Source organism: Cicer arietinum, chromosome 8 (assembly GCF_000331145.2).
Source record: "Cicer arietinum cultivar CDC Frontier isolate Library 1 chromosome 8, Cicar.CDCFrontier_v2.0, whole genome shotgun sequence".
Classification (NCBI taxonomy): Eukaryota; Viridiplantae; Streptophyta; class Magnoliopsida; order Fabales; family Fabaceae; genus Cicer; species Cicer arietinum.
Window position 1 is genome coordinate 2,935,300 of NC_021167.2, and position 19,429 is coordinate 2,954,728.

Sequence of the window (19,429 nt, forward strand, 5' to 3'; positions counted from 1 at the left end):
ACACGAGTCTGAAGACGGAAGATTTGCTGCATCAAAAAACCATGAAGTTAGACACCTTTTTTTTTTTTAAAAAAAAATTTAATTTTAATCTCGGACTTTGAATCTTTATTGAACAGTGTAGATTATAACTATGCCAAACTCTTATCTTGTGATATACTAACCTCTTATCTTGTGATATACTAAGTTGATACTACTATGGAGATCAAAATTGTGTGGCGCAATAACTGCACCAAATCTGTTTCCTTATTGGATTTCATCTGAAATAAATAATCTTTCATGTGAGAAATTATTCAGGTGTTACATAAACCACCGACAATGTAAGCATAATGCAAGTCAGAGCCTATTTATACATTGTATGGATGTTTTGAAATCAGGTAAAATTTAAAGAGTATGTTAAAAAAAAAAAATGGTGTTTGCTAAATTGATTCATGTAGTGTTGAAGGCAGAAAAAAAAAATTAAATTATCATAGAACAAGCGGATATGAAAATTGTTACCGGCATAAGTGTGATGCATGTATTTTTTCAAACAATGGATACGAGCACCGTAACTACAGTACTTTATTTAAGTTATTGTTAAAGAGTAAGAGTCTTTTTTGTTATAATATAAGTGATCTTGATATAAGAGTCTTTTTTGTTATAATATAAGTGATCTTGATATAAGAGTCTTTTACTTCTCATATTTTAATTGATTTGTAATTTTGATTTTCTGTTTTTAATTTTAGTCATTTTATATTAAGTAATTTATAATTTTGGTCTCTTTATTTTTTATTTTGTAATTTTAGTCTTTTATTTTAAGTGATTCTTAATTTTAGTTCTTCTATTTTTAATTTCGCAATTTTAATATCTTTATTTCTTAAAATTTTGACATTTTGTCCTACCTATATATTTAACTATTAATATTGATTTGATCAATGATGACATTTTATTTTTTTAATGATTACTTGGACTTATTTTTTAGAAAAATTGTAGCTCATGTTTTTAAAAAATAAAATTAACTACTCATTTTAAAAATAATTTTAAAAACAGTTGCTAGCTCTGATTATTAATTAAAATAAACACAAAATAAAATAAGATAGTTAAAAATATATTTTTACTTTTTTAAAAATTAGTATGATTCTGGATACACCTTTGAGAAAATAAATAGAGGCATGCAACTAATCACAATAATTTTTAAAAAATAAAAATAAAAAATTTGCCCCCTTATTTCATATTATCGTTATTTTAATTAATAATTAGAGCTAATAATTTATTTTAAAAAAAACAATAATATAATTGTGATAATATTATTATTAGTAATTTAAATTACTAGTTCTAATTATTAATTAAGATCTCTAGATAGGACAAAATGTCTCAATTTTAAAAAATAGGGGATCAAAATTATGAAATTAAAAATAGAGAGACCAAAATAAAAAATTAATTAAAATAGGGAACTAAATTTGTAAAATTAAAAATATTGGGACCAAAATTACGAATCAATTAAAATAGGGGACTAAAATTGCAAAATAAAAAAATAGAATATCAAAATTACTATTTAGTTAAAATAGGGGGATTAAAGCTGCGTTCAAGCCTATAAATAGTTAATAATTATTTTTTACAAAAATTTAAGATAAGTATTATATAAAAATTATATTTCTCTTTCTATTAAAATGGTTTTCTTTAAAAACTGTTCAAAACTAGTTTTTGATTTTCAACATTAAAAACATTTTGCAAATCAAATAATTTTAAAAAAACTTCCACAAAGATAACTTAATCATAAGAATGAGTTTTTTTTTTTTTAATTTAAAAAATGACCATTTATATGTGATCATTAATGTCAAGTTATTCTTTTTGAGAGTCTATTATATTAAGAAGACAAGTCAAATTTTGTCCACCATATACTTTTTTTTTAAAAATAATTAAAGAAAGTTAAGAAGAAAAAATTCGTGGCATATGCGGCATGTGATTTTGATTCTTTGGAGGATTCCATTAACATTTAATAATAGTAATAATAACAATATTATTATTATTATTATTGTCGTCATAAAGTAACGTATTTATAATAACTACCTCTCTCTCTCTCTCTCACTCACATGACATTCATACATACGAACCAAACTTTGGGAAAGCATATGGCTTCTTCGGAGAATGGCGTCGATAGGTAACGTTCTCGCTTCCTTCCATATTCGTCATTTCATATTGCAATTTATACAGTGCTCTTTTTCCAATTACAACTACATCGTGAGTTCTATTATTTATATCATAGACTCATCGATCGTGTAAGTGTGTAAATTGCTTCAAAATTTCCCGATTTTTTATATCTCCTTGTAAATGTATACGCTCGTTATTCACAAGCTTCGAGTTCATTGATTTAGTCATCATTCTATCGTTAATAAGGAATTATTATTCGTATTTTTCATTTCCATCTTCTCCTGTTTTATGGATTCCTCTCACCCATCTTTCAATATTAATTATTAATTATTAACACAAGAAAGTTTATATGTGGTTTGAGTATTTAGTATTTACTTTTCCTTATCTTGCAAATTCTAAACAAAAACCTTTTTCCTCTGATTTGATATATTTATAGTTTTGAACCATAAGAAAGGAAAGGCTTGTATGTTGGTTTTATTTATGTCAGAGTGTTAATACTATTAGCTATGGTGATAGAATTTAGGTATATTTATAAAAACCCAAGTTCTTGATTCTCTTTATATATTATATTTCATTGAAGATGTAACTAATTTAGGGATCTGCAGTGAATCATAAATCTGTGCCATTTATATACAGTAGTAGTAGTAGTAGTACTACTACTACTACTACTACTTATGGCTTTTACATCATTTCTTCTGCTAACCAGCTGAACGTGTATCAAGTGTTTTGCTAAGTAGTGTTACTGTTAACTGCAATATCTGTTAAGTTTCTATGGCTTGCCACTCATTACCTTCATGTTGTGGCTGCAGCAAGAGTTCTCTCACCAGACTTGTTCCACTTGAAGCAGTGCTCTTTGATATAGATGGAACTCTTTGTGATTCTGATCCACTCCACTATTATGCCTTCCGTGAAATGCTCCAAGAGGTACTGTTTCTTTTCTTCCAAGTGAAGTTTAAAGCAAACTAATCCTTTTATTGTTTCTATTTATAAATCGGCATGATTAAGTATATGGTCATTATCAATAGCTATTACAAATTAACATATATTGGCGTTTTTCAGATTGGTTTCAATGGAGGTACCCCTATAACAGAGGAATTTTTTATTGCAACTGTTGCTGGCAAGCACAATAATGACATTGCTTTGGCTCTCTTTCCTGGTGATTTGGAGCGAGGTTTAAAGTTTCTAGATGATAAGGAAGCCATGTTTCGGAGGTAAACCCTGTTCTCCTCCCCTGAACTATCCCCCTGTGCTTAATTTGAAGAGTCTGAATTGAATTCCATGATGGACTATCTAGATTAGCGTCTGAACAACTGAAGCCTTTAAATGGCCTTGAAAAAGTGAGGAAATGGGTTGAAAGTCGCGGGTTGAAGCGAGCTGCCGTTACCAATGCTCCAAGACCAAATGCAGAACTCGCTCTCTCAAAACTTGGCCTCTCAGATTTCTTTGATGCGGTTATTATTGGTGATGAATGTGAACATGCCAAGCCTCATCCAGATCCCTACTTGAAAGGTCTTGAAGCTCTGAAGGCATCTAAGGACCACACATTTGTATTTGAGGTCTGTGTTTTCTTTTCTATGCCTTGCTATAAAATTTGTTCTTATTCTGCTTCTGATGGTCTTGTTTTATCATTACAGGATTCGGTTTCAGGAATCAAAGCTGGAGTAGCGGCGGGGATGCCTGTTATAGGTATATCTACCCGAAACCCAGAGGATTTACTGATGGGAGCAAAGCCTGCCTTTCTGATTAAGGATTATGATGATCCAAAATTGTGGGCAGCTTTGGAAGAACTTGACAAGTCTAGTTCTCATTAAAATTTTGAGTGGCTAGTGCAACTGACAGAATTTCTTGGTAAAAACAAGTAGCAGTTTTCATATTAAGTTCATTGGATCTCCTGTGTAATTTTGTTGCAGGGGGAAATATTATTATAGTAGTCCATAATCAGTGTTAGCTTTGGAGTCGAGCAAACAATACTGCTTTATTTGTATTTTGTAATAATGTGATAGTTGGCTATGAAGGTCATGCCAAGGAAAATGCAATAAGTGAAAGAGAGATGGAGATAGGGAGGAATTTCAACACTCTTACATTATTCATTACTTATATAGATTTTGATTTTTGTTCACAACACTGTGTCAGAATGTTACTTGATGATTAATGCTCAGTGCAATAAATTTTGTACTTTAAATTCTTTTTTATTTATTTCAAAGCGTACTTTAAATTCTTTGATATGCATTCACAGTGGACAAAGCAATGTGATGATTATTACAATACCCTTACACCATTTACTTTTTGTTTTGCACTAAGTGACACTAATCACGCTAATTTTCATTTGATACTTATACTGCTTTAGCAAGTGGTGAATTTGACAGAGGATTTGTTGGCGTTTAATTCTAATTTAGAATTTTAACAATCTTAGCAGAAATAAATAATCAGTCTTGAAGGCTTTACTTGATTTTAGTTTGTTAACAGGCCAGTGAGAATTCGAGAGCCGTCTAATTTTTACACCAAGGAACTACTCTTCATAATGGTGAAATAACAAGGATGTTTACCTTGTCAGTTATCACCTAAAAGTGACATGTTTTTGTGCCAAAAACAGCCTCTTTATGTACATATGTTAGGCTAAAAATATTGTTTTCTTCCTTAAATTAATAGCAACATATCTTCTCCTTGTGGATCTAATCTATCACCAGATGAGAAAACATGAACGCTACCCTTCTCTAATATCCAACTACATCCAGGTGCCTTCCTCACACCTTTCATCCTCATTTCTCTTCTTAAACTTGTCTCCTCAATGTGTCTATTATTCGCAGCATATATGTTGCAAAGGGTCACATGACCTGGTGCATTCAGAGGATCCAACTCAAGCAATCGTTTGGCTGCTCGTCTAGCAACATCTGCATCTGTTTTACTCAAACCACACACTCCAATCAACGCCCCCCAAATCGCATGATTTGGTTCAACAGGTAGCCTCAACACAAACTCCTCTGCGTCCTTCACTCTTCCAGCTCGGCCCAGAAGATTGATGATGCTAATATAATGCTCCAAGCCAGGTTGAAGGTCATAATCATTGACCATAACACTTAATAACTCCCACCCTTTATCAACAAGACCCGCATGAGCACACGCTGTTAGGACACCAAGGAAAGTAACAGCATCTGGGTAAACCCCAAGTTCGAGCATGTTTTCATACATCTTCAAAGCTTCACTGGCCCTCCCATGATCTGAAAGGCCCATGATCATGGAGTTCCATGATATTTTGTCTCGACAAGTCATGTTTGAAAATATCCTATATGCATCATCTATCTCCCCACATTTTGCATACATTGAAATCAGAGAGTTGTCAAGATGCAAATCATGTTCATATTCATCTATAGTCTTTAACTGCATACTATGTAGTTGCAGCCCCAGATCAAGATATGCAACAGATCCCACAGCTCCAAAAAGAACAGCATAAGTAGAATTTATAGGAGGAACACCTTGAGCCATCATTTCAGCAAATAAGTTGATGGCTTCAGCAATTAGCTCATTTTGGACATGCCCATAAATCATTGAAGTCCATGCAATGGAATCCTTATCACTATCAGGCATGTCATCAAAGAGACTGCATGCCTTTAATACTTGTCCATCACTAAGATATCCGGAAATCATGCAAGTCCATGCAATTTTGTTTCGAATAGGGACCGTGTCAAACAACTCTCGAGCCTTTTCTAACTGACCAGCCTGAACATATCCATTTATCATAGAATTGAAAGACTGATCATCACAGTTTTTCAGATCACCGTCGAACAAACTGCGCGCAGAGTCCACAAGACCACACACAGAGTACATCCTAACAAGACTTCTCCCTAACCTACCATCATAATCATCAAACTTCCAGCTATTAACAATCATCTGAGCATGCAATTGCTTGCCAAGACAAGGAAACCCCAAACCAGCACAAGCGTAGGCAAGAGAAACAAAGGTCTCTCCATTGGGTTTTGCTTCAGAAAGTGTCATCATCTGAAGAAAAAGCAACACTGCCTCTTGATAGAATCCATTCCACGCAAACCCACCAATCATCGCAGTCCAAGAAACAACATTTTTCTCCGGCATAATCCGGAACAAACACCAAGCCTCATCCACATCACCGACACGACAATACCCAGATATCATACTAGTCCAAGTAACCACATTCCTACACCCCATTTGATCAAACAAAGCTCTTGCTTCATCCATTCTACCACTTTCAACATAACCCTCAATCATCGCATTCCAAGACACCACATTTTTAAAAGGGGTACGTTCAAAAACCATCCTCGCTTCATCCAAATTACCATTCCTAATCAACCCCACCACCATCGAGTTCCACGAAACAACATTCTTGTCAGGCATTTCATCAAACACCTTCCTCGCATCTTCGATCTTACCCGAATCAGCATACCCACTAAGCATTGCTGTCCAAGAAACAACATTCCTCTCAGGCATATCATTGAAAAACCATTGAGCATGGCGAATCATACCATTGTACAGGTATGCAGACAACATTGCATTGTGAGTGACAATGTTTCTGTGAGGCATTGCGTCGAACAAGTTCCGAGCTTGTTGTAGGTAACCATGTCGGGCGTAGTTGGTGAGCAAGGAGGTCCAGTGAACCACACGGGTGTGGGGATTTTTGCATGGAAAAGTTTGAAGAATTTTTCGTGCTTCGTGATGCAACCCTTTAGTTAGGTAGTGGAAGAGCTGAGATTCGTCGAATTCGTGTTTAGGAGGAAAAGGAAAGAGAGGTTTGAAGGAATGAGAATGGTTGGAAAGAGAGAAGCGTCGTAGACTGAAACTGGAACCGCGCATCAACGGCGGGAAAAGGATTGGAGAGTGGTGAAGAACCATTCACTCAAACTAAAACAACAGCCAGTTTCTCATTTTAAATTTTATTTATTTCATTTTTCTTTTCTTCATATAGTCTAGAAATTAGTGGTCAACTTTTTTTGGACACTTCGCTTTCCAGAGAAATGGGCTCAAATAATTTGAAACTCCAAATAAAGTTTGACAATTTTTTTTTTTAACAATTCTTTGTTTACTGAAACTGACAATCTTATGATCAATCACTTAGTTAATTAGAAGTCAATTTAGTTCTCGTAATTAATTTAAAATATTCTTTTTAAAATGTTGAAGTTGAAAATACTTTCTTGATTAACTATTAGTTTTTAGAAAAGATATTGGATATCACAATTGATGGACACGGTATATGTATAATGTATATGGTTTTTACTTCTTTAGTAAATTATCTCTCTCCAGTTTTCAAAATCTAATGTCCAAATAACGCTACTTTAAATTTTTTTATAGTCCAAGATATCTCTAACTAGAGTATTGCTAAATAGTACGACCATCAATTTAACAGGAAAGAGAAAACCACCTACCATATATGGATAATGTGGTAATATAGTAAATAGGGGAAGAATAAAAATGATATTTTGTAATATCTAGCAATTTTCTCCAATTAAAAGTTAAAAACTAATCATTCGATGTACCAAGATTCATTTGAATGATTGATTTTTGACTCTCATATAATAGGTGTTGTTCATTTATTTCAAGCAAATGATATAATTTAGAATTTAGACTAAAAAATCTTCATAAAAATAAATTAGTCTCTACAATTATCTCAAAGGAAATAAAATGATCAAGAATTTTTTATTTTTTAAAATATGATTGATTTGCTGTAATAAATTTTATTGATTTAAAGAATCAGATAATTCAATCCTTAACCTTCTAGTACTACCATGGTAATTCACTCTTTAGATTTTAGAATAGACAATGAAATGGCATCCTATAAAAAGAAAAATATTCAACCTCGTCTAAGGAGTAAAACCCTAAGATATGATATAAAAATCACAAGAATGTATATTTTTATCTGTCAAATAAAATTTAAAATATATACTGCACTGATCAAATCAAATAATCTTCAAAATGCTCAAGCGTGAATAAATGTGATTAGTAAAAATATACATTCAGAAACTCCAAATTTAACATTTACCATTTAAAAACTACAAATATTTAAAAACTAATTATAATAAATATTATATCTTTTAAGAACTAACTTGATTGTGACCTTTTTTTCTTTTCATAAATGCTTCTTTTGCGGGCACTCTGTAAAATAATCATGCTATATATACAAATTAATACAAAAGATTAAAGTAATTGCAATTTTGTGATTATGGATCAGTTCTTCTTGAGACTAGCAAGTGCATTTATTTAGTATTGTTCTAACTATATCAGTTCTAGAAAAAAAGACATTCAACAAAGACAATCTTATCGTTATAGTCTTGCGATGTAAATACACGGCAGTACATTTTGAACGAGTGGATTAAAAAGGCAGATAAAAAAGTAGTTAGTGAACATGTAGATAAATCAAAAACCAACCATCTTCAAAGTATAATGCAGGAAAAATTTATTGGAAAATCTAGATGGTTAGAAAACTTTCAAAACCAAGTTCATTCTGTTCTGATGAATCCTGAATAATATCACACAGATATCAAGAGCTGTTACACCCTAAGAATTGATCCACAAGTTTAGCGACAGAGTTGGCTAGGGTATCTGCAGCTTCCTGCGTGGATGCTTCGGCATATACACGAACAACATCCTCAGTGCCTGATGGTCGAACAAAGCATCGACCTTGAGTGTACTTGGCTGTAAACCAAAAGAGACAAGAGACCAAGCTGCAATATTAGTACAACTGAAATTCTAAAACTAGTTTAATCTTCTAACTAAAAGGCTTTAGAAGATGGATGAAACTGACTAGTATTCTCACGCTCGTGCAATTTTGGCAAGCCAATTGGATTTCAGAACATCATTAATATAATCCAATTAGCAATGAGGCAAAAGGAAGCAACAATCATTTGACAGTTTCACAGAGAAAAGCAACTAATCAATAATGAAACTAACAATAGTGTGATTTTTTAAGTAAAACAATGCTACATATATATAAACAAGCCTCAAACAGATCTAGCAAAATTGGTGTGGAAAAATGCCACTAGTTTCCTGCCTTCAATTTGGTGGGTAGAAATAACACTGGCCTCAATGTCAAAATGAGTGGTACCATATTAGATCATAGCAACAAAAAATAAAATAAAATAGAAAGAGCAAAGAAGATACCAGTTTCTGCATTGATGACTTCCTGCAAACCAGGGGGTCTCACAACCACAGTTTCTGCATTTGCTGTAACTACTGTCGTTCTGTCAGCAACTTTAACCTAACAGTTACAAAAACCAGAAGAAGCGTTCGTTTCAGAAATGAAAAAGGTAAGTACTTAAAAAAAATGTTAAATTGACAATGAAGTGATTGTCACATATATTACAAACGTAGGCACACACAAGCTTAAGCCCTTGACTACCTGTCAAATTACCTACAATAACATTAGTAAGTTTTGTTTAAAAAATTTTGGAATGGGAGAGTTATTATTAATTAAAGTGACATCAATGGTCATTTTACAACTGTCTCCAAGGAGATTTGAACTCTCTCCCTTGAGATTATAATGTCAAACTCTTATTACTGAGTTGATACCTCGTGTACAACAGACAATAATATTAGTAGGGAATATTAAAATATTTAAATTGAATAATAACTTTGGAGCCCTGGGGAAAATGTGACATTGGGTTTAAAAACATAACCGGCGGTGTATAAACAACGACTTGTTTGCTACCCATGTATAAACAAACATCTGATTAACATAACATAACATGATTAACATTGCCCCAGCGGTGTAGCTCAGTTGGTTAGAGACATTTTTTCGCCGGCTCTTGGGTTTGAACCCGGTATACCGCATTCCCAATCCCTATTTCCCCCATATGTGGCCATTATGCCAGCTCATTGAATAAAAGTAATTCTGATTAACATTTCACTAATGCATTGCAGGACCGTGAAATTGAAACTACAGTCAGGAACTTCACCATACAAAGATATTATTATCTTTATCTTAATTCTTAAAGAGGAAAATAAAGTCCACATATATATTTATAATCCAGTCAAAACTTCTGATAGCTTTACAAAAGTTATACTTTTGGAAAAGATACATGATAATTATAACTGACCTTAAGCTGCCTGCTGGGTAAATCGTGATAAAGTTCATTCCATTTATGTATTGACCATCCCATGTGCCGCAATATGACTTCCACCAAGAGCACTCCACTCAAAGCATCTCCTACTGCTTGGTTGATCAACTTACTGACTGCTAATAACCTCAAAGCAGCCTTTTCTGCTTCTGAACCTGAAGCAAACAACCAAAAGATTTCTATTTTGCTCTGCAGTTGAATCTTAAAATTGAAGCGAGATTAGTGAGAAACCACTGAATTAACCTTTGGAGCCTGAAGAAAGCTCGTTACTTCTGACCTCTAACCACTCTATAAAAGATTCCGAAAATAGGATAGTTCCATGACCATTTGCCTCAAAATATATACCGATATCAAATTCAGCAGCTTTTTCATGTAAATATTTCACTCCAGTTGGAGTAAAATTGACTTCGAGTCCTAAATGTTTAAGGTAATTAGTAGAAGCCCCATTTGCATATGCCGTCTGTACAATACCAAGACGGGCTTTGTGGTAATTTTTTATGGCTTCTTTCTCATTAAGAAAGCTTAGTTGCTCCCTAATAAATAAAGCAAACAAGGATAGTATTTTGTCCCCATCAACTAGATCAATTTGAGCATTGGTTTCAGGTGGTACATAAAAATAAACAAGTCGATCAGCATCTCCATCCAAACTAGCACACCTGCAAACTAGAACTAACTAGCTCCATTAGTAGGAACACAATAAGTAGCACCAATAAAGCAGTGCTAAGAAAGATGCATCTATTAAATCAAAGGTAGGTGGATTAATTACCAAGTGTGGGTTGATTAAATCATTCATAACATAATCTCTATTAAAAATGATAATCTCAACTGTCATAGTGGAAAATATCTGGGATGTAAATATTCACTTTTAGCATTGGATGATGAACAGGCTAACCTTATCCCAGCATCTTTAGAACCAAATCCGCGCGGAACAACCTTCTCTTTCTGCACAAAATCAGCACCTACTCCATCATTCAGTACACCTTCATCTTCACTGCTATTCCGAACCTCAATATCCAAATCATTCAACAATTTATGCAAAATTTTAAGTTTTGCTCCACCAACACCGTTAGCTCCATCCACAACCAATTTGCCATTGATCCCGTCAAACTTGCTTCTTTCAGTCGGGATCAAATCCATTAAGCACCTGATCCATTCACATAATGATTCCTAAAGGATGTGTTCAGTGATGATTTTACCATCAATAACAAAACGGAATCATCTCTATGCATCATAACAGTATCAATAAAGGATTGTACTAACCTGAATGAGCTAGAAAGTTGATCAAAGTAATCCTGCTCGGAGGCTTTTATGCCCTTATTTCTTGCACGAACCATCCAATGTAGTTGTGGAGTTGTCAAAATTCCCATGTCAGATGCAACAGCCCCAGCAATTGAAGTGACTCCCTTCATTTATATTCAATAATATGTGATTTAAATTTGGCAAAATAGAAGATAATAGAAGTTAAATATTGTTTATGGCGCCTATACTTGTCTAGCAGCTTCAAGCAAAGCATCTCCACTCGGCCTCGTGTCTCTCCCCAAAAGTATTTCAGCTGGCCTGATCCCATCAAATGGAATCTTTTCTTTTTCAACAAACTCATTTATCAACTGCAAGTCATATAGAACCACATTCATCGTAAGTTACTCCCTTCGATCTCAACTCTCAAGTATAAGAAAAGTACCTAACCTCATACTTATTAAGAAATTCGGTCTAAAAAAAATGTGTGCATTTTCAAAAGTGTCCTCTATAAGAACTTGTTCTATCAGAATAAAAGAGTTGGTTGAAAAAAAATATATACATATATAGGGATATTTTAAAAATAATGGAAGTGTTTTTTTGTCGTGTGTTTACTGTATAGTCATTTATTTAAAGGATATAGTCCCTCTTCCCTTCCTTTATTTGGATAACTGGACATCCATAAACCATAATCCATGTCTAACAAGAAAAGGGGAGGTTATTGTATATATAAATTTGCACAGCGACAACTCTAGACAATCAGAGCAATCTCCAGTGCCATATATTACAAATTTAACCATTCTCTTTATTTCTCAGTTTATCAAATACTTACTTATGAACTGTGGTACTAACCGAGCTTGTGCGTGGTACAAACTTCGCCCACAGCTTGCAACATACAACACACAACTACTAAATCAAAATAAGTTTTAAATAGGGTGCATCTATTTAAATAGATTCCTTAGAATCAAGCTGCATAAAGCTGTTCCTTACTGAATGAAATTTTTGTGTACTATCTAGAAAAGATTACTACGACACCCAAGAGCAGACAACATTGACACAATTACTTAAATCCACGATTTACAGTAGTATTTATCATAACCCTCTTTTTTAAAATTAAATTATGACAGATAAATGAAGTCACTGAAAAACTTATGAGTCATGACATGTCTTTTTTAGCTTGTTTCTATAAGCTATAACTAATAAAAACAGCTTATAACTTATTCCAATACAGTTTGACTTTATTTTATTTTGTAAATGGAAATAAAATATACATAAATACTTAAATATATTTATGTTATAAACACTTAATTAACTTGTTTATCCTAACAGAACCTAAATCAACACATCACACAACAACTATTGTCCGAACGATTTCATAGGGAAAAATATTTGAGTGAAGAATCCCTAACCTGGAGGAGTTGTTGAGGAGAAGGAGCATTAGCGATTGCATCAGCGAAAGGCTCCCAATGTTGAGAAAGCATACCGCCATTTGGATCGGCGATTTTGACGCCGTTATCGGAGACTTTATTATGTGAGGCAGTGATCATGACGCCGATCACCGACTGCGTTTGGAGCGATCGGAGAGCTGCCAGGATTCCAACTCTGTACACCGTCGAAGACAGAATCGATGCATCTTCTCTAAACCCGGCCGTACCGTACGATATCTTCACTCCTGCAAACAAGAGAATGAGAAAATTACAAAACGGCGTCGTACTGTTATTTCAAGTATGAAATGGAATTGCGAATGCTAACCTTGAGGGATCAAGAAGCGAGAAGATGAATTCAGAAGCAGAGACTCTTGTTCTTTGTTCATGGCTGATTTCTGATCCTAACAAATGTCTCTAATGTTTAAATTTTGACTGAGAGAGCAAGTTGCAGTGTTATGTGTTGTGTTGCTGTGAAAACAGAAAATTCACATCCAAATTGATTGTAAGAAATTGTATTTTTTTTTAATTTGAAATAATTAACTTAAATAGCAAACGTATAAATTGTTAGCATGTGAAATCTCAGATTAAATACGTTTGTTAGTGCTTTACTAAAAAAAATTAACGTTTTTTACCCAAAATTTAGATAATTAAATTTTAGTAAATTATATTACTTTAATTATTGAAGTTCTTTTTGTATGTCCTTTAACTCCGTAATGTTTGCACTATTATCTTTTCGAACATTTTCTCTTAAAAAGTCACAACACCAAGACCAACAAAAAAAAACCAAAACATATGTCTTTTATTGTGTCTATGTGGTTGAAATAGGGATTCGAATAGTATCCTCTCCTTTTTTATTTCAAACTTAAGTTAAAATTGAATAGGGAAATTGGAGAATTATTCAGATATTAAATGAGACAAAAAATAGTTATGTTTGAGTTATCATTTCCAGATCGTGGCAGTTCTAGTTTAACAGATCTTAAAATCTTTGGTTCTAAGACACAAAGTTTGAATAGCAGTTAAAAAGTTGCATCTAGATTCATTTGAATGTTGGAACACTACATATTCACAATAACAAAAACATAAGAGAAAATAACAATATCGAAATAAAAATAGATATATTAACGAAAAATCCACCGCACATACATTCACTTTTGTTTGAAGAAATGTCTGAGTAAACTATTAATTATTTTAGTTATCGTTAAAATTTCATTTTTTTTTAACTAGAAGACGATAATCACTTTAAAAAACAAAGGCTTAACTCTATATATATTGAATTAATTTATTTTTATCTTTTATTTTTTATAAAGAATAAATATTAATTATTTTTATTGTAACATTTCTTAACAACACTATCATTTTAAGATTTAATATTAGATCTATTATAAAGTTAAATGCATCAATTTAATAAAAATGAGATAAAAATTAAATAATTTTAATAAATATATTTTATTTAAAAGAATTTATATGAATTTTTTAAAAATATAAATTAATTATTAAATCAAATTAATATTTTTTTTGTTAATCCAATGTATATATATGTAAGTAAAAAATAAAAAGTAGAAGAAGAATTACTGTAAGGGCAAAGAAGTCATTTGACGATACAACCAAGGATTTTGGTAATAAAATCCCTAGATAGTTATTATCACCGACATAGAAGACATTGAATCCTACAACAATGGGTTTACTTTGGTGGTGGAAGGGTAAGAATTCCCAACCTGAACCCAAGTCATCTATTGAGAATACCAAGAACGGCGGCGGTACGGTCAAAGCCACCGATGCACCAGGGATGAACGGCGCTGTGGAGGTTCAACGACCTTCCAACACCACTGTCTCCGTTTTCGAGTTTGGTTCTGTCGCCACTTCCATTGATAAGGTTACACTCGCCGGCTATTGTCCAGTCTCAGAAGATCTTGAACCTTGCCGTTGGGAAATTCTCCCTGCAGTTGAGTCCAACGCGCCACAGTTTCGCGTTGTCTTCTGATGATTGTGTTATGTAGTATTCTCGTTTGTTTTTTCTAGTTCTCTATATGCTTGGAACCCAAATTGATGTAATTTTTATTATATATGAATTCTGTTTTTTTTGTTTTTTTTTGTTCTGTTGCATTTTTGCTCCTTTATTCCAAGTATTGATTCGGTTAGTTTGTAGATGTCTGTGATGTTCCAATAATTAGAGTTGTTTATTAATTGATCGGTGGTTATAATCTAGTAGAATTACTAATCTGTAGAGTGTTTTGCAGAACATGTTTCTCCGGAAGAATTGACAAAACTGCTCTATATGTTTTCCATATGTTGTCAGTTATTCTCTTTCTAGGATAGGATGTTGGCTTCCGCACGTTGGAAAGTACCATGTTGTTGGCAACCTGTGTCGTGCTTTAGATTACATTTTACACCTAATATTTTTTCCTTAAGGTTATGTTTGGATCAGTTGTATAAGATGCAATGCAATACAGTGAAATGATATAGCATAAATTTGTAAAAATTAACTAGTTTATTCCATTCATTAATCCAAATATATCCTATAAGAATGATATAAGATTTTATTCGAAATAGACTAGAAACTTGGAATTGTGAGCAGTTCAAGCCCATATGGTTATCTTAGGAAAGTTATTTTGAAAACTTTTATGTTAATGATATATGGAAAATGTTGAATGTCGCAAGACCTGCCGTTGGATCATCAGAACATCACAGATAATTGTAATTTAGCTATTTATCATGTTTTTATCTTACTTGTTTTCCATCAAATATGATAGTGGAACAACTTCGCACGGAAGCGTTTATACACATGCATTTTGCATTGCTCACTAGTTTCAGTTGTTTTATGTGGGCTTTCAATGAAAATGAAAGATAAATCAAAGTAAAAATACAAACATTATTACGAACTGCAATTGCATCTGTCATCATTTCCGACTACAAAGCTTAGTTAACCAACAAAGCTTATTGCTGACACAGCATATTTTATACCCTTCATTACTTTATTTACCAACAAACTTGGTTACTTTATTTCCTCATCCTTTTGCATTAACAACAATTTGATGTTAAAGCTTCTTGAAAAAGATTATGTTAATGCAATAGTGGCTAAATTGGTTCACTTTAGCATTTTTCTTCTTTTAAACCTAAAACATCAGCTTCGTTAACAAAAAAATTGTGAAGTATACATTACTGTCAAGAAATTAAGAGAGCAGCAATACTAAAAAGTTCTTGTAAATAAAAAAAACAATACTAAAATGTTTATTCATTAAAAAATAAAATTAAGCATGAGAAAAAGCATTTATAAAATAAAATTTTGATTATTACTCTTATAACGACTATCTATGATAAAGGTATTAACAATGATAAACATAGAAGAGATGAAGATGAAGAAATGAGGAAGACAAAGAACTCATTAGGATTTCATAAACCAAATGAAAAAAAAAAACATAGTGTGATAGAGTTAATAAGTATATATACAAGAGAATAGAAAAGTCTAAAATACCCTTACTACTAAGATATAATAATAAAAGGCACTTATTCCCTCAAGTTTGTGGGTAATGGAAGAGAGACTATCAATATTTGCAGGTCTATAGAAATGATTAGAGTGAGGAACATGTGAAAAAGGAGAGGCCATCAATACTTGTTTAAACACAAAAGCAAATAATTATAGTACAAGTTTATCAATATTTGAACTGGGGAAAGCATGTTGTGGTGAATATTACAAAAGCAATTGAAATCAATAGCACACAGAAGGAACAAATACATTTTTACACCAATGAAGCAAGCCCTGTTGAACTCCTGTTTCATAGCATGCTGTAATAATCTTCATCACTCATCCACAGGAAACACAATATGGCTAATATAAACACAAAGAAAGAAGAGATTTCCATTGCAAAGGCTGCCCAACCGATCACCCCAGCATGCTTTAATATACTTGGAATGGCAATGCCTCCGAGAGTTGAGGCTCCTGTCAAGAACTTGCCGAAATTCACCCAGCTGCTCCACCATTCAGCATATCACAAAATAAAAAGGGAAATGATTAATCAGTCTTATCAAGATAGGATTTAATATTATTTTCCTTTCTCAAGCATTCAGATCTTACTTTAATGAAGATCAAACATATATTTAACAAGTTGAATGATCTTCCTACTTTATTTAGGCAAAAATAATGTCTTACCTATTATCAGATTCAGAAAACATAGAAGAACCATCAGACCCAGCAAAGAACAGCAAAGGCATTGGAAGAAGCACATATGTAATCGCTGCAAGAGAACAAAACACCGAATGAAAAACAACAAAGATGATGTTCTCCTCCTAACAATCCTATCAATGAAAAAAATATAAATATGCAGTATACTGGAATCATATTTCAATGATGTTTTATCTCACCACTAAGCATCGGCCACCAATTATTATACAAAGCACATGCCTGGCAACATAACACAGATGTGAGTAACCAGTGACATTTTTACCAAGAAGTTGTCATCTTTTTTTCCTTAAAGTAAAAATCAGGAACAAAAACAATACCGACCAAAACTTGCAAGACAATTCCTCCTGAGACCAAAATTGCCAAAAAGACAAGCTTCCCTGTATTCAAACAGGTACGCACATATCCCGGTAACTCATCCATTTTCAAGTCACCTCATATTACAGAGAGCAGTATAACTGAAAGCAAATATCTCGTCAGCATAATGCTATGAGGGTATTAGTTCTGAAGAAAATACTAGTAAATGAATAAGCAACACTGATATATATGATATAGATGATAATGAGATGAAGTCAAAACAACAGTTGTAGTCCATATTCAAAGTCTGCCATTATCTTAATCTTATCACATTCAAATCATAAATTTCTCATATATAGTACCCAAAGGCTGTCTATGCCCCGAGAAAGCAAATCTAGTAGCTTAAGATCACGAACAAGCAAGTCAAACAATAAACCAATGATATAAAAAAAAATATAACAAAAGCCATATTGTATCATGAACCAACACTTGTTTGGATCATTAAGAGCTTATGAAAATAAGCTGAAAAAAGCTTATGGACATTTCGTAAGTCGTATCCATTACTGTCTCTAAATCAGCCTTTCAAGTGTTTGTACCGATAAATAAACTCAAATAAGCTAATCTCAACAGAATCTAAAAGCAATATGACAAGATATAAACCACCAATTAATAATTGAATGATATTCATATGTTCATATCCGGGATCAATGCAAAAAATCCCCATTCCCAAATTTACAAATAGAATAAGAAAAGAAAATGTAATTATCATTTGTAATAAAAGTAAGTTACGAAATTGAATCGACGAAGCACCTAACAATTGGATAAAACGACAAGTCGTATGAAAGATTGATAACCTAGAAGAAGTAAAAGCTCATCGAAGCAAATAACTAACTAGAAGGAAAAGAAATTGATAGCGATGCGGAATTAGAATTAGAAAAGTATAGTGATATCCCTAATAACACGAATATTTGAAAATTGGTACCTCAAAACAGAACACGAATTTTGGTTGCGAGTGAATTGAAACGCTTTCTCTCTCAGGGTTTACTTATTTATTTATGATTATTATTATATTAAAATATCAAACACACGTCGACAGCATAGGTGCGTATCTGGCACTAAGGAGTGAATCAGATGCAGAGCAGCGTAGCGGTTAAATCTTGAATAGATTTAATCTATGCTTATTCGATTAAGTCAACTGAGGGAAAATTATATAATTTTTTTTTGACGGAGCGGAAAAATATACTTTTAAATCTATTGGCAAATATTTGTTGTCTTTCATTTTCATTTTTTTTTATTCGTTTGGTATTTGTAAGTGATTAAAGTATTGAGGTCAATAAAAGGAGAAAATTAATATATGGAAGACCAGGATACTTTATGCTACTTTTATTTTATTACATTATTTCCTTGTATATATATATTGTTTTATTCTTTTGTTAAAATACTTTATATTATTTTTATATTAAAATATTTTATTTTACTTATGGGTGAAAGTACCCATTCTTTAGATGATTGGATCTGCTAGCAATGATTATTGCTTTTGTAGTTAATTAGCATCTTGTTTGTTTTAAATTTTGGTGTAGGATAGGTAAATAGTTAAAAATTTGTTTTGTTAGAATATAATTTTTTCTTTTAAGGGATTCAGTTGTGAAAAATGCAAAGTGGGTCTAACACATGTGAAAAGTAATTTTTAAAAATTTAATTAAATATTATTAAATTAATATAATTGATGTTATATAATATATTTTTTTAATTGATTCAATATTATTGAGATGATATTAAATTTATAAAATATTTATATATTGTAATTTTAAAAATATTAAAATTCTGAAATCATTTTATTAAGTAATTTTTTTAAAAAAAATTGATTAAATAAAAATTTTGTTATTCGAGTATGTCCTGAACAAATGATGGTGATACTTTTTTTAATTATTAAAAGAGTTTTCCCTCAAAATAGGAAATACAATTTGAAAATGGGCATTGAGATAAATTCTTCTAATGTAGGAAGCGGTTACCAGGTCTAAAAATAAGAGAGATAAAGGAATTTAACCTCTAAATATAAAAAGGAATTTAACCTCTAAATGGGC

The 19,429-nt window shown here is 32.3% G+C and overlaps 5 protein-coding genes across 7 annotated transcripts; 2 read left to right on the plus strand and 3 right to left on the minus strand.

Moving 5' to 3' along the window:
- Positions 1-1,988: 1,988 nt before the first annotated feature.
- Positions 1,989-4,312, plus strand: LOC101496926 (haloacid dehalogenase-like hydrolase domain-containing protein Sgpp). The gene is made up of 5 exons (XM_004511704.4): positions 1,989-2,137; positions 2,937-3,051; positions 3,187-3,338; positions 3,422-3,683; positions 3,762-4,312. Exons 1-5 carry the CDS (start codon positions 2,070-2,072, stop codon positions 3,936-3,938), a joined length of 774 nt encoding a protein of 257 aa, XP_004511761.1. The 5' UTR covers positions 1,989-2,069; the 3' UTR covers positions 3,939-4,312.
- A 230-nt stretch (positions 4,313-4,542) lies between these two features.
- Positions 4,543-7,073, minus strand: LOC101497254 (pentatricopeptide repeat-containing protein At1g32415, mitochondrial). Its single transcript, XM_004511705.4, has one exon. It carries the CDS (start codon positions 6,988-6,990, stop codon positions 4,765-4,767), a length of 2,226 nt encoding a protein of 741 aa, XP_004511762.1. The 5' UTR covers positions 6,991-7,073; the 3' UTR covers positions 4,543-4,764.
- A 1,451-nt stretch (positions 7,074-8,524) lies between these two features.
- LOC101497578 (phosphoacetylglucosamine mutase) lies at positions 8,525-13,360 on the minus strand. The gene is made up of 9 exons (XM_004511706.4): positions 13,197-13,360; positions 12,854-13,116; positions 11,696-11,815; positions 11,469-11,611; positions 11,101-11,352; positions 10,452-10,864; positions 10,188-10,363; positions 9,253-9,349; positions 8,525-8,787 (listed from the first exon to the last, which is right to left on the minus strand). The coding sequence occupies exons 1-9, from the start codon at positions 13,255-13,257 to the stop codon at positions 8,633-8,635; spliced, it is 1,680 nt and encodes a 559-aa protein (XP_004511763.1). The 5' UTR covers positions 13,258-13,360; the 3' UTR covers positions 8,525-8,632.
- A 1,147-nt stretch (positions 13,361-14,507) lies between these two features.
- Positions 14,508-14,959, plus strand: LOC101497915 (uncharacterized). Its single transcript, XM_004512146.4, has one exon. The coding sequence runs from the start codon at positions 14,547-14,549 to the stop codon at positions 14,850-14,852; it is 306 nt and encodes a 101-aa protein (XP_004512203.1). The 5' UTR covers positions 14,508-14,546; the 3' UTR covers positions 14,853-14,959.
- A 1,496-nt stretch (positions 14,960-16,455) lies between these two features.
- On the minus strand, positions 16,456-18,486 carry LOC101497911 (vacuolar protein sorting-associated protein 55 homolog). Of its 3 annotated transcripts, none has more exons than XM_004511707.4 (5): positions 18,328-18,486; positions 17,373-17,506; positions 17,231-17,270; positions 17,019-17,103; positions 16,456-16,837 (listed from the first exon to the last, which is right to left on the minus strand). In XM_004511707.4, exons 2-5 carry the CDS (start codon positions 17,469-17,471, stop codon positions 16,645-16,647), a joined length of 417 nt encoding a protein of 138 aa, XP_004511764.1. In that variant the 5' UTR covers positions 17,472-17,506; positions 18,328-18,486; the 3' UTR covers positions 16,456-16,644. The 3 variants fall into 3 exon arrangements, with proteins under 3 accessions (XP_004511764.1, XP_027193060.1, XP_027193061.1); XM_027337259.2 differs by lacking the exon at positions 18,328-18,486 and adding an exon at positions 18,200-18,324; XM_027337260.2 differs by lacking the exon at positions 18,328-18,486 and adding an exon at positions 18,156-18,279.
- Positions 18,487-19,429: the final 943 nt, after the last annotated feature.

Coding starts and splice junctions, on each gene's coding strand:
- LOC101496926 (XM_004511704.4), top strand. CDS start 2,070: ATGACATTCATACATACGAACCAAACTTTGGGAAAGCATATGGCTTCT. Junction 2,138..2,936: donor TCGGAGAATGGCGTCGATAG/GTAACGTTCTCG, acceptor TTGTGGCTGCAG/CAAGAGTTCTCTCACCAGAC. Junction 3,052..3,186: donor TCCGTGAAATGCTCCAAGAG/GTACTGTTTCTT, acceptor GGCGTTTTTCAG/ATTGGTTTCAATGGAGGTAC.
- LOC101497254 (XM_004511705.4), bottom strand. CDS start 6,990: ATGGTTCTTCACCACTCTCCAATCCTTTTCCCGCCGTTGATGCGCGGT.
- LOC101497578 (XM_004511706.4), bottom strand. CDS start 13,257: ATGAACAAAGAACAAGAGTCTCTGCTTCTGAATTCATCTTCTCGCTTC. Junction 11,353..11,468: donor CAACTTTCTAGCTCATTCAG/GTTAGTACAATC, acceptor TGAATGGATCAG/GTGCTTAATGGATTTGATCC. Junction 10,865..11,100: donor TCTAAAGATGCTGGGATAAG/GTTAGCCTGTTC, acceptor TCTAGTTTGCAG/GTGTGCTAGTTTGGATGGAG.
- LOC101497915 (XM_004512146.4), top strand. CDS start 14,547: ATGGGTTTACTTTGGTGGTGGAAGGGTAAGAATTCCCAACCTGAACCC.
- LOC101497911 (XM_004511707.4), bottom strand. CDS start 17,471: ATGGATGAGTTACCGGGATATGTGCGTACCTGTTTGAATACAGGGAAG. Junction 17,271..17,372: donor GAATTGTCTTGCAAGTTTTG/GTCGGTATTGTT, acceptor TTATGTTGCCAG/GCATGTGCTTTGTATAATAA. Junction 17,104..17,230: donor TTGGTGGCCGATGCTTAGTG/GTGAGATAAAAC, acceptor GTTCTCTTGCAG/CGATTACATATGTGCTTCTT.